The 17442-nt window shown below is 46.7% G+C and overlaps 1 protein-coding gene across 3 annotated transcripts in view; it reads left to right on the forward strand.

The window, feature by feature from the left end:
• The window catches only part of GAB3 (GRB2 associated binding protein 3), a 67056-nt gene extending 51495 nt beyond the window's left edge, over positions 1-15561 (forward strand). The window contains exons 3-10 of one of the 3 annotated variants that reach the window (XM_086619574.1): positions 1794-2010; positions 2466-2944; positions 5504-5559; positions 6690-6945; positions 8114-8195; positions 9882-9984; positions 11217-11330; positions 12330-15561. In XM_086619574.1, coding sequence (XP_086475700.1) covers positions 1794-2010; positions 2466-2944; positions 5504-5559; positions 6690-6945; positions 8114-8195; positions 9882-9984; positions 11217-11330; positions 12330-12446 — 1424 coding nt within the window. In that variant the 3' untranslated portion in view covers positions 12447-15561. Of the gene's footprint in view, positions 1-1793; positions 2011-2465; positions 2945-5503; positions 5560-6689; positions 6946-8113; positions 8196-9881; positions 9985-11216; positions 11331-12329 lie in introns of those variants that run through there. The other 2 variants (XM_086619575.1, XM_086619576.1) reach the window with 2 other exon arrangements.
• The last annotated feature ends 1881 nt before the right edge of the window (positions 15562-17442 follow it).

A 17442-nucleotide genomic window follows, 5' to 3' on the forward strand; every position in this document is an offset into this window, starting at 1 on the left:
GTGGAAGTCTGGGTCACTGGAGGGTTTTTTTGTGTTTAGTGATGTCGCTGTCTAACCACCCAAGTCTTGGCAGCCCTCTGTCCCTCCTGACCTGCTTGCACATATACCTGGCACCTCCCGAGGCTGAGAAGTGACTACAGCAACCCAGTACAGTGCCAAGGTTTATTGCTGTGTTGAGCTGAGGACTAGATGGAACCTGCCAGAGGATCTCAGGACCTCACCACACAGTGCAGGATCTGGCCTGCAGCATGCACGCAGATGATCAGGGCTGGTTCCCAGCATTTCCAGCAAATTCTGGATATTGGCGTTAGAGAAATCTGCCTTCCTGCTACACTTTGAAGGCATATTTGTGCTTGGTTTGGTTTTATCAGCAGTAGCTGTTTTCTCACGTTTGTTTTTGCTGCGGGGTTTTTCAGTTTGAAGAAGGGTTTTGCAGCTTTGACTCAGATGGTGTCTGTGCTTCAGCCAGAGATGGGTACCCACTGCTGGGCCCCGCAGGTGTCGGGGACAGCTGGGGCACCCAGCGAGCACCGCCCGGTCCCCGCGCAGCCCTGGTGAGGGAACTGCTGCGCAGCAACCTGAAACTTCATTAGAAAAGTCATATTCTCTAATTGAGGGCTTGTGTTCCTGGTGCTGCTGTCTGAGCTTGCTGCCAGGAGCAGACAGATACCTTTGGGGAGCTGCTCTGCAAAGACACCCCAGGCCCTTCCCACTCCAGAGCTGCCCATGGTGGGAGGTCCAGCTTGCACTGAGGACTTGATTTTGGAATCAAAATACCCCAAAGCAGGGCCAGAGGCTGTGCGTAGCCTCAACTCAGTCATCGCTCCTTCATCCCTCCTGCCCAGCGTCCCCAGCTCTCTAGCAGGGATGGAGGCTGGGACAGCAACAGAACCAGACTTGCCTCTGCTGCCTGGCAGTGCTCAGGCCGGGTGGGTATGAGTGCCTCGGCCGTGTGCTGCCAGTGAAGGGTGGCCTTGGTGGTCAGAAGGCAACTCAGAGCTGAGCAGGAGGCCAGCTCTGTGCAGCCTGGACCAGCCCTGCAGCCCGAACCTGCTCCTCTCCCCACCGCCACCCATCTCTGTGCCGTGGGGAATGGAGTGTTGTGCCCAGGGAAGGAGGGAGCAGGGAAGGTGTCACAGAGCACAGGCTCCCCTGTTCCTTGTGGCCTCCAGAAAAGTAGTGTTCCTTTTCTCAGTAGAGCCAACAAGCCTCCAGCGAGACAGTAACAGCTACACCACAGCTCTCATGGCTTTGATGTCCAGCCTAGAGAGGCATAAGGAGTTTGCAGACAGATTCAGAGATGCAACAAATCTGGCTACTCCATGAGCTGCAAAGCCTAGTTTTGTCCATTGAGATCTAGAAAGTGGGAAGAAATCAATCCCTTTCCTTGTCGCCATTAATTTGAAGTGTTGGAGATTAAGAATTAATTATTTGCATTAGGTCCTAAAAATACTTGATAAAAGAGACTGCTCTGCCTGAGCACTTTCCTCAGCAGAGGCTGTCTCATTACTGTCCGCAGGAGGGATGCTACAGCCCTGCAGGAGTGGGGACCCCAGCCCAAGGAGGGGTCTGCAGCTCGTGCAGCCCCTTCATTTGGCAGCTGGCTTGCCCAGCCTGGGCAGGGGGAGCAGCTGCAAAATCAGGCTCCACTCTCCTCAAAATTAGCTTTTTCCTTGACCCACTGCTGCTCTAAACATCCCTGGTGCAAAAGCAAGGTAGCGATGGCCAGGAGAGGAGTGGGCCAGGGTGAGTCGGAGCCGTCCCTCAGCCGGGGCTGTCCGTTCCCATTGCAGGTTCAGTGGAGAGCCTGTCTCACACCACCTCGTCCCCACAGCCATCGCCAGCCGCCTCCACCCACGCCTCCCGCATCGCAGATCCCTCCTTCTCCGTCAACCACGCTGCTGCTGATGCATCTGCTGCAGAGGAGACCCCCAGCGAGTCAGAGTCGGTCTTCCTCCCTGACTACCTCTTCCTTTCCAACTGCGAGTCGGGCAAGCTCAGCCACAACAGGTAGGTCTGGGGTCTGCCATTTGTGTTGGGCTGGAGCCACCCTCTGTCTGCCCAGCAATGCCCTGGGGAACTGGAGCAAACTGGTCCTTGAGCCCTGCCACTCAGGGTAGGCTCCTGAGCACAACACGACCATCAGCCTAATCCAATTTACAGGGGGCTTTTCATAGCACAGATTAGCAGTCGAGTGTTGTATGTTGGTCCTGTCCCTTTCCAGGGTGGGTGGCTGGGGACCTCGCATATGGTCTCCCTCTAGATGCCCTTTCTGCCTGCAAAGAACCCAAGGTGCTCCACAAAGTGCCCCATCTCTCAGCCGAGCTCAGGGGGGACATTCCACAGCCATAGGGAAGGGATTGATTTTGTCCCCAACTGTGGGGTTGGGTTTTTTTTCTGTGCACTTGCCCAGTTGCAACCAGGAGAAAAGGAAAATGCAGGTCCTGACCTCTGTCTCTGTGCAGGTGTGACAGCTGGTCAAATTCGGACAGATCTCTGGAGCAAACCTCATCAGACGATGTTTTTGTCGACTCCTTGCAGTCCCAGCCCTCCTTGTACCTTGTACAGCCATCCAGCACTGGCACTGTGCACCAGGACGGGGCTCCACTGGCAAATCCCAGCACCGTGTCCAGGAACATAGACATTAGTGGGTCACCCAGTGACTTTTCCTCCTCTTCTCCGCTGCTGGGGACGCCGCTGACACCAACCTTTCAGATTGACAAGAGCCAAAACGCGCTGCCCTATGGTGTAACCCAGCTGGACGTCCTATCCAACACCCCCCCGCCGCGGCCACCCAAGCCAACCCACTTCTCAGACAGAAGAGGGGATGAGGTGGGCGGTGGGGCCCTCCAGAACGGGCACGCAGGGATCTGCCGGGCTCAGGTCGCTCTGGTGCCCAGGAGGATCTCCTTGTCCAGCTTAGATAACGTGAGGAACTGGAAAGGTGAGTGCATTTCTGAGAGCTAACGAAGCAAGACCGGTGTGAGGGATGGAGCTGCCCACGAGCGCAGAGCGGGTGCCCGCCTCCTGTTGTGCCACCCTGTCCTCCTTCCTGTGAAATCATACAGAACTCAAAGCAACCTGAGATGCTTGTTTCAAATTAGTGAGCAGGATTCAGACCTGCCCCTCACATTCAGCTCCCGCTCTGTAAAAGCCCCTCAGTGTATACACGTGGTCAGCAATTTGGCTGTCATCTCTTCAGGGTGCCTCATGACTTTCTAGTTTTCCATGCCCCCTCCCTCTCCAAGAAAGAAAGCAGCAGAAAAACAAAAATGAAAAGCCAGCCATTGAATCAGGCAATGCCAAACTCTCTATTTATGCAGATCAAAATGTGGGCTTGCACATGGGAAACACCTTTGTAGCTGTGCTGCTTCGCTACATCCAGTCCTTTCCATAACAGCAGCATGGTTTTTTGCAGCTTAGAGTAAAGAACAGGAAACCCGGGAGACACTGGGGATGGAATGTAATCCCAGCTGAACCAGGGACTGTGTGTCCTTGAGTAAATCCCACTCTGTCCTTGCACTTCAGCCAAGGTAGCCTGAAAACCCACTGCAGAGCGGGGCTCTGCTGCAAAGCGGCTCTGCTCTGGGCTGAGGGGACTCGTCACTTGTTTTTGAAACACCATCACTGCAAACAAAAGTAACAGTCAAAACCTCAGAACATCAAGGTGTCAAAAACCAGCGTATGCAGTATGAGAAAGGTTTATTTTGTGGAGCCACAGAACAGAGGGAGGCAGCTGGAATACCTGGCTGGAAAACAAGTATTTTGCAGTGATGTGCCATTTTTTATGAGGAAGAAAATGTAGGTTTTTAAGGACAAGTGTCCTTTAGACTCCAGTAGTTTGAATGACCAACTGGTGTTTGAGGGTGTTAGATCTTGCTCTTAAAGCTCAGAAGCTAAAGCAAGGAGACCTTATCAGTGCACAAACAATTCTTGGAAGGTTTCTGGAGAAACACCCATCAGTGGAACTGGTATTCTTAATTATCAGCTACGTTTGGTCGCTCCCTGACAGGTGCCTGTCTTGCTTCTGCACGCGTGCCGCTCTAATGCTGCCAGAGCACTTGAGACAGTTAATGTTCCTCCAACCCAATTTACGCCAAAACGTTTTTAAGAGGATTAAGTGGCCAAATGTCATGTTCTGCTACCGTGCTGCAAGGTTATCTCTGCCTGACAGGGGGCAGCAATGAATTAATAAGTGCTGCTATTTTTTCTCACCCTAAGTGCAGCTTAAACTATTTGAAATGTTAAACTCTGAATTAAAATATGTTTAACAAGAAAGATCGGAAAAAGAAACAGGGAGAAAGCAGCTTTTCCTCACCAGGTCCCAGAGTGAGCCCACTCGAGTTATTTACTTCATTTTTTTGTCCCTGGCAACCTGTAAAGGCTGAACAGATGTAACTAACCCAGTGCAAAGGCAGCGTATGCTGGTTCCAGTGCCATGAAGGGGAGTGAGCCGTACACCTGCAAGGCACCTATATCCTGGCATTTGCCAGAGCGTTGTGCCTGAACATCTTTTTGCCAAAATAATAAATAAATGTACCTGTCCCAGGACAGTGACTGTCTGTCTGAATATATATCCACACTAAAAGTATTGCTTTGTTCTTGTTTAGCACTTTTGCCTTTTATGCTGATACCAGCACAAAGACCCCAGTTGCAGCACAGTATTGACATCTCCACCATAAGAGCAGGGACTGGAGTAACATGGTTGCAGGATTTTAAGGCATTCCCACAGAAAAGCCATTTTCTGCACAGAAAAATCACTTTCCAGAAAAGGATGGTAGTTGTAAAACCTCCCACTGCTGATCTTCTGTGCACTGAATGCTTAATTTCAGGTTTTTTGCCTTTTGCTTCAAAAATAAAATTGACCTACTCCAAGACAAAGGCCAGCCTGCACAAGGGGACACTGTGACTGGTGGCCTTTTCTCTGGCTGTTTGTTTGCCATCTGTTTGAGCCACTTGCACCACATCAGCATTTTTGGGTGACAGAAGAATTTCTCTCCTACCATTAACCCCATGCACCCTCTGTACAAAAACATGTGCTTCCCTGGCACCTTACATATGAGCCTCCTAAATAACTTTCTGAACAATAATGAATTAATATTCCCCACAGTCCCTTTTTGTATAATTTCCCCAATTTGACAGATGGGGAAAACAGAGTGGGACTAGAGCAGGAGCTGGGTTTAAATTTTTGCTTGGTTGCTTGCTCTCCATGCCATACCAGCAACCAGCTACTTGTGTTACAGGAAGCATAGGTTACAGCTGGATTATACAAGAACATGTTCCTTGGTTTCATCAGACTTAAAATGGATGTAATCACTCTTGAAATGCTACTGAGTCGGTTCTGGACTTGTGTCATTGGATTTCTTAATTTAGGATAAATACTAGGAGTTATGGAATCTCTACAAAGCTCTAATTATTTTAGAGCCATATGCTTTACTTCAGAATTTTCTCTGTAAGGTTGCGCTGTCTTATCACATTTTTAATCACTTTTTTTTCCTTGCAGCAGACATGGAAGGCAGTTCCTTAAGAAGTCGGGATAAGAGGCTTAGCTTGAATTTGGTAAGTACTCTGCTTGCTTAAATTTAAAACACTGGCACATGACGAACTTCAGAAAGCGAATCATTTCACGTCCTGGTGTTCAATGATTCCTCTCCTGTGTTCAGAAGAATAAAGAAATGGAAGAAGCGCTGGGCTTTGGGCAACTTCTGTGCTGCTTCTTTGCGGCCACAGGAAGCCTTTGAGAGAGGGGGTAGGGGGAGGCCACAACACTGATGACCCTGTTTTTAAAGCAGATGAAGCCAAGTCTGTTGTGAAAAAGAATCACAGTAGCCTCGAGAATTAAACTGTTGACCAAGAGCATCTGAGAAAACTGCCTATCTCTTGAAAAACGGGTATGAAGAAGGCTATCACTTCATGATCTTGAGGGATATCTTCTGTTTAGGACAGAGGAAAGTCTCTGCTATCAAAGTGCCTGTGATTCAGGGCTCTGTCAGTCCAAAGCTTCCTGACTCAGCCTTTGACAGACACGGTTATATGTATCACCATCACACATCACGTAGCCAGGCTTCTACGTGGTGCTGGATACTTCCGTGTGGGAGATCCTTTGCTGCTTGTATGTAAGCTCCGGTGGTGGACAACTTATATTTTTCTCCCCTTTGAAAGCTTGCAAGGTTTGTAATCAATCCCTCTCACCACTCAGCCAGCACTAACCTGCGTGAAATGCATTTCTAGAGTTTATTCTCAGCTGTCAGAAGCAACTTGTAGGTCTCTGTGTTTGCTCTTTCAGATTCCACATTTGCAAAAATATAGTTCATGAGATGTTCTCCTTTCAGATGTTTTTTTGTCTGAAGGAGCCTCGTTCATTTTATAGGACAGAATTACTGCTGGGAGAGGCAAGTGCAGCCTCAATGAAGTCGGAGAATTTAACCTACTTAAGTCACCAATAAGTTTGGTCCTAGTTTCTAGCAGTGACTTGAGAATCTCAGAAGTGGTCTTCTCCAGAGCTGGAGTGTGCATCTGAACTCATGCGTTTGTCTCATGTCTTTCCAGCTTGTGCCTCTCAGGAAGGTCACATCAGGACTCTCCTGGCCTGAGGCTCGGCTCAAATTTGTTGCCAGCTCACAGCACCTCTTGGCGTGAGCCTCATTTATCGACCCGTTTCTCTTTCTCTTCCTCTTCTGCTTCTGAAGCCCTGTCGGTTCTCCCCGCTCTACTCAACTGCTTCGGACAGCACGGAGGACAGCTACGTGCCCATGCGCCCCAGCACCTCTCCCTCTGCGCCCGGCTCCGACTGTTCACCCGACGGCTACATCCCCATGAGCCCCGGCTCGGCCACGTTTACCTTCCCTGTCGTCAGCACTGAAAAACTCACCAGCCCGTTACCTGAGCTTCCCTCGGACCTGGAGCCCCCTCCGGTGAACCGAGACCTCAAGCCTCGTAGGAAATGTAAGCCCAGACCTAAAGTGCAATCGGCAGCCAGAGGGGCCTGAGAGCAGGGTCACGGGTGACGTCCTTTGATAGTGTCCTAACACGTTTTAAAGTGATTCCCACTCTAGAAGAGGGATTGAATTGCTGTGTAAGTGGCTTATAGTGCTGTAACATAGGATGCATCTGCAGGGTCATTTGTGAGCAGAGAAAGAGCATCCATGCCTACTTTTGCAGCCGAAGACCGAATGGCTGCATTAGCATGGTGCATGGCTTCAGATCCACTCTGACTGCAAATGACAACCAGACATAGCCTTGGAGAGACAGCACACTAAATCCTCCAGCTCTGAAGTATGTTTACTGCTGTCTCACCAGCTCCCTGACCTTCCAGGAACACAACATCCAAACACTCAAATACTCAAACTTGATGTGTGGGCTGTTGGTTAAACTTCTGTTGGATAGGCACAGCTGTCTTGGTTTAATTAGGAATTTCCTGCAGATACTTTTACTGATGGTAGTTTTCCACTCCTGCTTTTCATGGCATCTCCAAAATCTGGGTTTCACTTCCGAAGGATATACTGGGGACAAAATTCAGCTTTGCAGTGGAGGAATTGCCTAAACCTAGCCTACATTAAAGCTCCTTGGGCTGCAGAACCATAGGGCTACTTAGAAATTGGTTCAGGAAATGCTGCTGTGAAGTGGGGACAGAAATTTAGACCATTGTCAGGAAGTAAAGCAAACTCGGGTCCTTTCTTAGAGGGTTTTGTAAACAGAGTGGAAAACGTACATTGACTGGTGAGAGGAATGATCTTGATCTCCACCTGTAGGACCATTTTGTTCAGAAGAGAGCCCAAAACTTGTTTTGACCTGTAGGCTGAACTGGCCTCTCCTCTTGAAGGCAGCCTATGCAGAGCAGACTTGAGGCAAGCACACAAATCTAGTGGGGCATTTGCTCTCCTTATGCCCACTGTATTTATTCTGTTATTTTAGGGTAAATGAGGGACTTTGCTTTCCAGCACTGACTGAAGTGGTCATTTGTTACTGATTTCTGTCTTGGTTATATCAGTTATGTTCAGTGAAATACTGTTATTTTTTTGCTGTTAATGTAAAACTCCATTTTTCTGAACAGTCTGTACTTTTCGTTAGCTCTGCTCTTGGAAATGTAGTGCCTTTTGTATCTTACTTGCAGCACGGCCACCTCCTCTGGACTTGAGGAACCTCTCCACAATCCGGGAGCATGCTGCCGTGACCAGGATGTGGACTGTGCCTTAGTAAGTCAACAAGAAACCTGCCGTTCCAATCTTTTAAGCATTAACATTGTGGAATGGAGTTAAAAATAACTTATCACATCCCACAAGAAACAGTTTCCTGGCAAAGTCCACAAACAAATATTCCCCAGGGCTCCTTCCAGCATCCCCCAGGCTTTTGCTGTCCCTAAAAAGCAAGACTCCCTTTCACGACGGGCAGCTCCAGTGTGCTCAGCATCACGCAGCGATGCTCTCAGTCTGTTTTGAAGGTTCTTTTTGAAAAGACTGGAGCTGGTCTGCACTCTGGTGTGGCTGCTGCAATGGCTAAAAGCTTCACGTGCCTTAATTATTTTTTTTCAAAGTGATAGAGCCATTTTTGTTCCTGAAAAATAATATAGCAAAGGAGAACCAGTAAGATAAAGATCTGCCTGACTTGTAGCCTGGGTATAAACTTCTGCACTGCCACACAGATATTCAGACTGGGTCTGATGGTGTGACCTTTGGTCACTGGAAATTAGTTGTGGGGTAAAACAAATGCTTTTGGTCCCAAGGCCCAGGTAGTATGAACAGATGATACTGTTGGGCTCCAAGGGCAGCGAAAGACTCATCTTCAGGGAATTCCTGAGCACGGGAGGACTGCAGCCTACAGGCTGAGGGATCTTGATGCTACAGGGAAAGGCTGACAGGAGAGTCAGCTGTGCTGAAGTGTGCATGCAAAAGCCAGGAATTCCCACCAACCCCCTCTGCATGCTCCAGGCACTCTGGGAAATGGGGCTTTTTGCTAGCATGAGTGCCAGACAGGGTATTTCCACTCCTCTGCCTTAGGCAGTCATTTGGAGGGCAAAAGGGACACAAGATGGGGGTGTCAATTGCAGACCCCTCTCTCAGCCATACAATCCAAAGCCAGTTACACCCTTCAGCACTGCCTGCCACGTGCCGCCTGTTAGGGAATCCCAGCAGCCTGCTTCCCAAGAATCCCAGCCAGAATGCTGTGGTTAATCAGTGCTGACACAGTGCAGCGTCCCGAAGGATAACAAGCTCAGAGGGAGTTTGCATGTTTTACATTAACAAAACTAAAAAAAAAATTATACCCAGAACTAATAAAGGAAAAGGAACGATACTGTTCATGCTGCACAGAGTGGCCATCTAATTTCCTAATAACTAACCCATTGTGCTAGCCTGCAACAATTTACTCACAATATACATATGACAATCTTATGTTAGTGGAAGAGATTTCCTTGTACAAGGGCTGAGTCGCAGCCATCTCCATAGCACAGAGAGCATGTGTTTGCAGTGTGTTCAAAGCCAGACAAGTTCCTCTGCATGCACCTCCAGTAGCTGATTAATTCACATCAATCTCCAAAATGTGGATACCCACACAACTAAGTACCTGCCCATCAGCACGTATTACACGGATGAATGATATCTGTCTCTGTGCCCCTTGTTGGAGAAATGCTCCGATGTTTTATGCTTTCTGTCATACCAGAGATGGCAAACTTTCATGAATCCCAGAAAAAAAAAAAAAAAAATCACGCCCACAGTGATGTAGCACACTTTTTCTAGAACTAAGGAGTGGTTTTGGACATCCTCTCCATAAAGGCTGCAGCGTTAGTGTGAGTTTATTCACCATATGGACTGTGTCAGGCTTTGGCTTCATTTCAGAGCATCTGTAAGATGCTTCCTTAACCTCTCCTGTGTTTTTCTTCATAGCAATCGAATGAGCTTTATCTCACCAGAAAGAGACGGTATTAATTCAGCAAGAATATTTGCCAATTCAGTTTCCGGAGAAGAGGAAGAAAGTTACATTCATATGGTAATCTTCATTTTCACACAGCCATCCTTTGCTTTATTCTGCTCTGTCACATTGATGGAGAATGCAGAAGTTTGTTTTCTAAGAAAAAATGTTGAGGCGGTTTGTCCTTTGCCTTCTGTTTTTTAAAAAAATGATGAAACGGTTTTAAACCAAAGACACTGGGAGCAATTTACGGAGAGATAAGGGAAGCCCTTCTTCTGCTCTGCAGAACTCAGCTGTTCACCCACGAATGTTGCTGAGCAGTTCCAAGAGATCACAGGGATCAGCCATATTTACATGAGAACTCATTATGGCAAAGGAAAATTAAATCTTTTCACCTTTCAGAAGTGTGCCCTGCAAAATCTCCTAGGAAATGACAGAAAGCCATTAGTGCACTTCCTAAAGAAACACACCAAATATTGTGCAGAAACAGAACTCCCATTAAAGTCTCTTATTGCTTCTGCTTTGGCTGGTGGCACTAACCCCACTTCCCATCCCATGAAAGAAGAACATCTGGCTTTGTGGCTTCCTTTTCTTCATTCACTCTTTAGCCATATCTTGCAAAAGGCCAGAATCTCAGTTTCCTTTGAATTTTAGGTGGAAATAGATCTCGAATCCCTTCATCTGAGCCAATGTCTACAGATTTGGCTCCATAACCAAAGGCCAATGTCAATCGCTATAGAAATATATTGCAAAACTGACCACAGTCTCCATGAACCGTAGTCCCAGATGAGATCAAAATCTGCTCAGGAGGGCGGTTCCAATTGTAACTACTCCCCATTTGATTTTTCTAGTTAAATAAAACCTTCCATACGTTTGTGGTCATCTGTGATTTTCCTGAGATTAATTTCAGTTACTAGATTTGAACAGAATTATCACCATTTCATCAAATTCATAGAATGATGATGATTAAGAGGGCACCCGTGTTAATCTGAGCCTTCCCAGCGCTTGCGTTGAGAAGCTGGGCACAAGTCCTTCCTGATAACATTGAATGAACATCAGCCTGGTTTGCTTGTTTTGCCCTAATTACCAGGAGAAAAAAGGCTCTTACAGTTTCTTCATGCCATCCCACAGTCAATCAGTGTTATCCTGTGGTTCATCATCACACGCATACTTGGCATATAAAGTTATGTGGGTGCTGACCCTCCTCACTTGCCTTCTGCCAGACAAGTCTCCCACCTCACAGTTGTAGTCCCGCTTCCTTTTAGGATCGTGTTTTAAGAGCATTAAAAGTTTCTCTTCTTTCCTGACAGGAACACAGACAGGCAACATCTCCCTACAGTGGTGCTTTTCCATGGACAAGGAAATCTAACCTTGATTACTTAGCATTGGATTTTAACTCTGCTTCCCCATCCCCTGTACAGAAGGTATGAGTCATCTGAAAAACCCCACAGCCTCTGATCTTTTTGTCTGCTGGGAGGAAAACAAGACCGAGAGTCACACTCTACAAGGTGCCCTAAGTGTCACGATGAAGCCAGTTGTGTTTCCAGCTGACTGCGTTTTTGGCAGGCTCAAGATTAATATAATAAAAGCACGATTTGGGTGATGACAAGGTGTCCTTAGCGTGACTCGTAGGGATGCCATTAACACAAGCTCAGCAGAGGGCATGAGACTGCGCTAGGATGTGCAGCCATGAGGGCTTGTGGGCAAGCTTGTTGGTGTTTCCAGGATCTCTGCATGCTTCTTCATTTTCATCGAGTCTCCACAAACCCTTTCCTTCTAGTTTTCCCCCAAATCTCTTTGCAGTAACAAGTTTACAGCAATTCACGAGGTAAAACTGTGCCATCTCTTGTAACACAGCAAAATGTGCATCTTTATTCTTGCATCACCAAAAGCATTTCAATTTCCTTAGCAATGCTGAGAAAATACATTCCTTGTTCCATAGAGCTTGTAACCTGCACAGGTGGTGGGTAGGTACCACAGCGAAGCAATGAACTGTTGATGGTTTGGGCCATTTTATGTCCTGTGTATAATTTTCCCCATCAGTCAATACTCCTGGATGCAAAAGACTCAAGACTCGTAAGCTTTCTTATTTAAACCCTCCTTGTAGCTAAAATGCAGTTAGGTTATCCCTGCAGCAGGATCACTCGGGTGAGAAGAGAATGTATCTGCATGGAAATAGCCAGAACAGCACGTTTCCCTCGCTCACTGTGCTGGGCTGAGTGACAGGGTGACAGATGGATAATTATAGCTAAAGCAGGCTGTAAAGCAATGCTTTTGTCAGCTGATGTCACTGTGAGCTTCAAGGTGAAGTGAAGCAATCAAGGAACAAGGGAAAGGGAAAACAGAAAATCAAGTCAAGTTTCACTAGCATCCCTTTTCAACCCTAAAATTGATACATCATTTTTTTGCTCTCTCTCCCACAGAAACCTTTTCTCTCTGAGGAGCAGAGAGTGGACTATGTCCAGGTAGATGAACAGAAGACTCAAGCTTTACAGAACACTAAGCAGGAATGGACAGATGAGAGGCAATCGAAAGTCTAAAGGAAGAAGATATGGGATCTGGAGGAATTTTTTTTTGCACTGGAACCACAATGTTAATGAAGCAGCTATCACAGTAGAGTTCAAAGGCAGAGAGAGTTGCAAGATGCTCACGGTCTGTAGAGGAAAAGCATTTTTAATTGAAACCTTTGATTTCAGCTGGAAATAGTATGTTGAATGAATGAGTGGTTCACTGATGATTGAAGTAATGCATTACCCTTTTCACTGCCCTTACCAGGAAGCTACATGGTACCGTTTTCTGGCATGATCCTGTGACGAGTCATACACTTAATGTTAACAAATCCACTACATGTTGCATTAATCTAGTTAGTCCTGCCTTCTCCCTCTGTTGCATAATTCCTAGTTGCTAAAGCTATTTTTTGATACTCCTACAAATACTTTAGATGCTCAGAGTGCTTTTATGGCAGCGGGCATCTGACAGGTATTGGTGACTAATCAACTAAGGGCTAAAATACTGAAACAATAAAAAGAACTTTTTGAATATATAGTGCTTAAGCAAAGAGAATTTCAGAAAATATTTTTCCCCTGGGTTTAAAAGGTCTGACACTGAGCTGATGCTGTCAGAAACTCAGAACAGCACTGTGTACTGATGGGACTGGAACGCATGGTCTTTGACCCTCTGGACGACGGTCATCGTATTAAGCTTCTCTCCATTGTGGCTCATACTTGTTGCCTTTTTGTCTGATTCCTACCGATGTTTTCTCCCCTGTCTTGAGGAGTGTCTTCGCCAGAGCACAGCACAGCTGCTCCTCTAGCAGGAGGCTGCAGGCACACAGCTCTTGGCTGGCCAAAAAATAGAAAGGGAAGCTGTGAGCCTGTTTCTGCAAGTCTTGGGAGAACTGGCAAAGGATCAAGAATGCTTTCATCTGAACTGCCGAAGAAATGCCATTGGAATTGCTGGTAGCAGTCGTCAAAGTGATTGTTTCAATAGACCCACCCCCCAAAAAAAAGAGCATTAGGAAGTGCGGCGTGCTCCGAGGGAGGCTAGCAGCCCTGCCAAAATAAAACAACAATGCGCTTACGCGGTGTGAGGACCTCTGCGTTCAGGAAGCTTATCTGCCTTGGGACTTGTTACAGGCACTATCTCAGGATCACATATGTGTATAGTTTATAACATATTTAACTTTAAAAGCTTGGCTGCAATCTTCATTTTAAGGTGGCACACAGCCACTTGAATCACGGAAGCATGCAGTACCACTGAGTGACCCACACTGGATTTGTCCTGTGCTGAACATTTCTTCTCCGATCGCTTTGCCCATGCAGGTGAGTCTCACTAGCCATAAGAAGTCTGATCCCATCAGCGAGGACAGCCAGCCAGGGCCCTTACGAAAGATTTCCTCTTTGACAGTGCCAAGTCACTGGCCTCCCTTCACGTGCCTGTTGCTACCATGTTGTGTTACTGTAATCTGACATCCCAAAAATGCTGATTTACCAAACTGAGGTCGTAGAAATGTCATTGCAGGAACCACTGGCATTTCAAGGCTCCTACTTACTGTCCTCCGTGCACCCGTTCTGCTTCAGCCATTTGGGCACTCTGGGAGGCTGAGAGACGCGCCGAGTCGCCCGCCCTGCTGGGAGAGGCAGCGTAGCTATCACAAACACCATTTTTCTCCTACCTCAAGAGAGCTGAAGTGCTTGCAAGTCTCGCTGCTTCTTCAGAGCAAACACAAAGCTGGGGATCCGCGGTGACCAGGCTGTTATTAGCTTACCCTGCGAGAACAACAAGGTTCACCAGCGCCTTTATTGACTCTGGGGCAAACTGGGCACCCCAGCCTGCGGGCATAAAGTGTCCTGGACTAGAGCTGCTTGGAAACCCGGGGCTTATACTGCAGATAGCTGACCTGCTGCTTCCTCCTACTCTGCTCCTCCCCCCCACCAACGCTTCAAATGAAAGTTAATGTTCATAAAAGTTTGAAAAGAATTCAGACTTTTCTGTACAGATTTTGTCTGTCTGGTTTGAAATTCAGTTTGTTAAAACCCAGTTGTTTTGTCTTAAAACTGATTTAGGAGAGCTCTAAGCAGCCGTGCCCTGGGTGTGGTATTGCTACAGGGGAAGTGGGTTTGGGGAGAGGTGCTAGAGAGAGGTAAGCAAGGAAGGGCCACAGTTACAGACATTTGCCTTTCTGCTCAAAAGAATTGCCTTTCTTTCAAAGTGTACAAATTATACGTGTCACTGAAAGCTTTTGGTGTATGCTGCAGTATGGAAAGAGTTAAAAGACCAGTTAAGACGTGCATTACAGTAGGGGACAGAGAACATCCGCAAAGGGCAGGTAAAATTATGCTACTAAAAATCTGCAAAATGCTACTGCAGATCCCAAATTGCAGAGCGATGGCATGGCAGCCTCCGATGCGGATTGCAATAGCGTACAAATCAGCTCCTGTTTGACCGGAGTGTTTCTTTTCGCGTTGTCAGAAAATCATCTGAAGTAGAAAAACACCAAGTTACTGGAGACAACCGACTCCCTTCTTATTTCAGTTGCCTGTAAAAATACTTAAACTTTGACAAATCTAGCTAACGGATCATTCAGAAGTTTAGAAAAGAAAAAGCTCTTTTCTTTTTTTTTTCCCCTAAAAGGACAAAAACATATAGCTTGGCAGGGACTGTCCTTAGATCAGAACGCCCCCTTTCAGCTTCCTGTCCCCCGCTCGCCCTCACCTCGCTCTTATCTTCATCAAGCTCTTATCTCGATCAAACTGCTCACTGGTTTCTAACTTTCACTTCTTAACTAAAAGCTAAGTTTTAGGGTTTATTCAGCTTTTTCATTTAAAGTCTGCTTTTACCCTCTGCTCCATGGTCCATGACATGCATTCTTGTGTAGGAGAATTGCAGGAGCAATTAAAGAAAAATACAAAAAAAAGTTTTAAAAACAGAGCAGTCCTCCCTTGAGGCTTTGTTTTTTGTTTGTTTTAGTCAAATCCCACAACACTCCAAAGAGAGTAAAGAGGAGGAGGATGGTGGGATGACGGCAAAGGCCAGATGTGCTGTGGCCACCTCACCATTAAGGACTTTGGTGTGAGTGGAGCCACAGCAGCCCTCTCTGTAGTACACGATTGACATTCCTATGGGTTGCCACGCTGCCACCCGCAGCAACCCAGCACTCGTAGAACCTACTGCTGGGAGAGGAGGGATGTTGCGGAGCAAAACGAAGTCACTGTTTAATTAAGTCTGTTCTTAAATACTGATCCCTTGGCCAAAGAGAAAAAAAAAAAAAACAACTGTGAAAGCACCTGAAAACTGAGTCAGCTTTTGACAGCGTCGTGTCTGAAAATGTAACCAAGGCAAGAGCCCTTGGTTAGCGCCGGCTCCGGGGTCAGCCAGGCATGCTCCTGGTGGTGTCATCTTCTTGCTGTGGGTCTGTTATGTTGTCATTTGTGTGTATTTATTTGAAAAGTATCATGAGAGCTGATGCAGAGAGAGGCTCTGCACCTAAATGAGCATGGGGTGGCCAGGGGTCCCTTAGGAAACTCTTTGTCTCCTGGGGGAACTGGCATTGCCCGGCTCAGGACTGGTAGTGCCTTCCCCAGCACCGCTGGGGTTTCTTCTTTAAAATGGAGAGGAAGTGCTAAACGAGCAGAATAGTTCTCGCTTAATGGGAAATGTCGCTCTGTGGAGTCGTCAGCTGAAACTGGGTTGCAGGATGATGTGGAAAACACACAAGCTAAATGGTTTCAGTCCTGTGGTTATTGTTAGGACAATCAGCTGGATTCCTCCTGCTGTTGGCACACCGGGGAGTGAGCCGGCATGCCAGCACCTAGGCACGGGAGGGAGGAGATCAGAGCTGAGATGGATTTCTCCTACTGAAGTTGTCTGTGGCCACTCAGTACACAAATAGCCTGCCTCAAACACCTGCATGAAATCCATCCTGAAGAATCCTGAAGAAATCAAGATCTGATCTGAACTTCTTCCCTGGAGCAAGCAGGACTTCAGTCCATACTGGGAGCTACACAGGAGTTACTGGGAGTTCGGGTTTAATATGGCCTTATTCTGCAGTCTTTCAATGACCCTGCATTTGAGCAAGGCGCAGCAGGATCCAAAACTCGTCTGCTTTTTGGACTAAACTGTGTTTTCCATTTATAATTCCTTTACTACAGGAGGCAGCATTAAATTCCTTACTGGCAGATAGGAACACTTTACCTGAGAAATGTCAACAGCCATTTCACTCAAGCCAGGTGTTTTCAACCCGCCCACTTTTGCCAACGGTAGTGCCCGCTCTCTTCCGTGTCACTAATTACATCATAGATGTAGATTTTGGAGTTGTGTTCACTTCTTGAAGTGATTCAGTGGTTTAGTAATTCAAAGACCATCAGATGCTGTGATGAGAATGAAGCACAGGGCAATGCCTTCCCTTTGTCCCCCTGTTCCGCAAAAATTGCTCAGGTTTTAAAAAAAAAAAGAAAAAAAGCCACCAAAATAGCAGACTTCTGCCATGTCAAAGCCAGAATATTTTTTGTTCAAATAAAAATAAACTTTTGTCTTGTGCAAATGAAGCATTATACCTTTTTTGTATTTGTAAATCTGTGAGGAAGCATTAAACAGTCATCTCTGTTACGAAGGAGCAAGTCATTGGTAGAGGGAAGGGGCTCGCCTTCCTCATGTTTCATTGTCATGTTTGTTGTATATATTTGCACATTAAACTGTGTATCTTTTTTTCTAATAAATTAATATAAAACACAGCTGTGATCTTTAATTATTTTGGTAAGCGAAGGTGCTCGTGGGGAAAACTTCCACATTTTTCATTTAATGCTTTTTCCATTTTTTAAACCTCTTATTAGGCTTTGACTTGTTCATATAAATTATTTGTGTGCAAACAAATTTCTTACACCTGTGTATCAGGAAGATTATTCGCAGGTGACTCGAGAAACAAAGGATGATGAAGTTGTGACTTGGGCTCATGTCTGTGTCCTCCTGGGGTAAGTTGCTGCCCCTGCCCGTGCCCGTGCTGGTGCCCCTGCCCGTGCCCCGGGGCAGGAAGGGGCC

Source organism: Tauraco erythrolophus, chromosome 13, assembly GCF_009769465.1.
Source record: "Tauraco erythrolophus isolate bTauEry1 chromosome 13, bTauEry1.pri, whole genome shotgun sequence".
In the NCBI taxonomy this organism is placed as follows: domain Eukaryota; kingdom Metazoa; phylum Chordata; class Aves; order Musophagiformes; family Musophagidae; genus Tauraco; species Tauraco erythrolophus.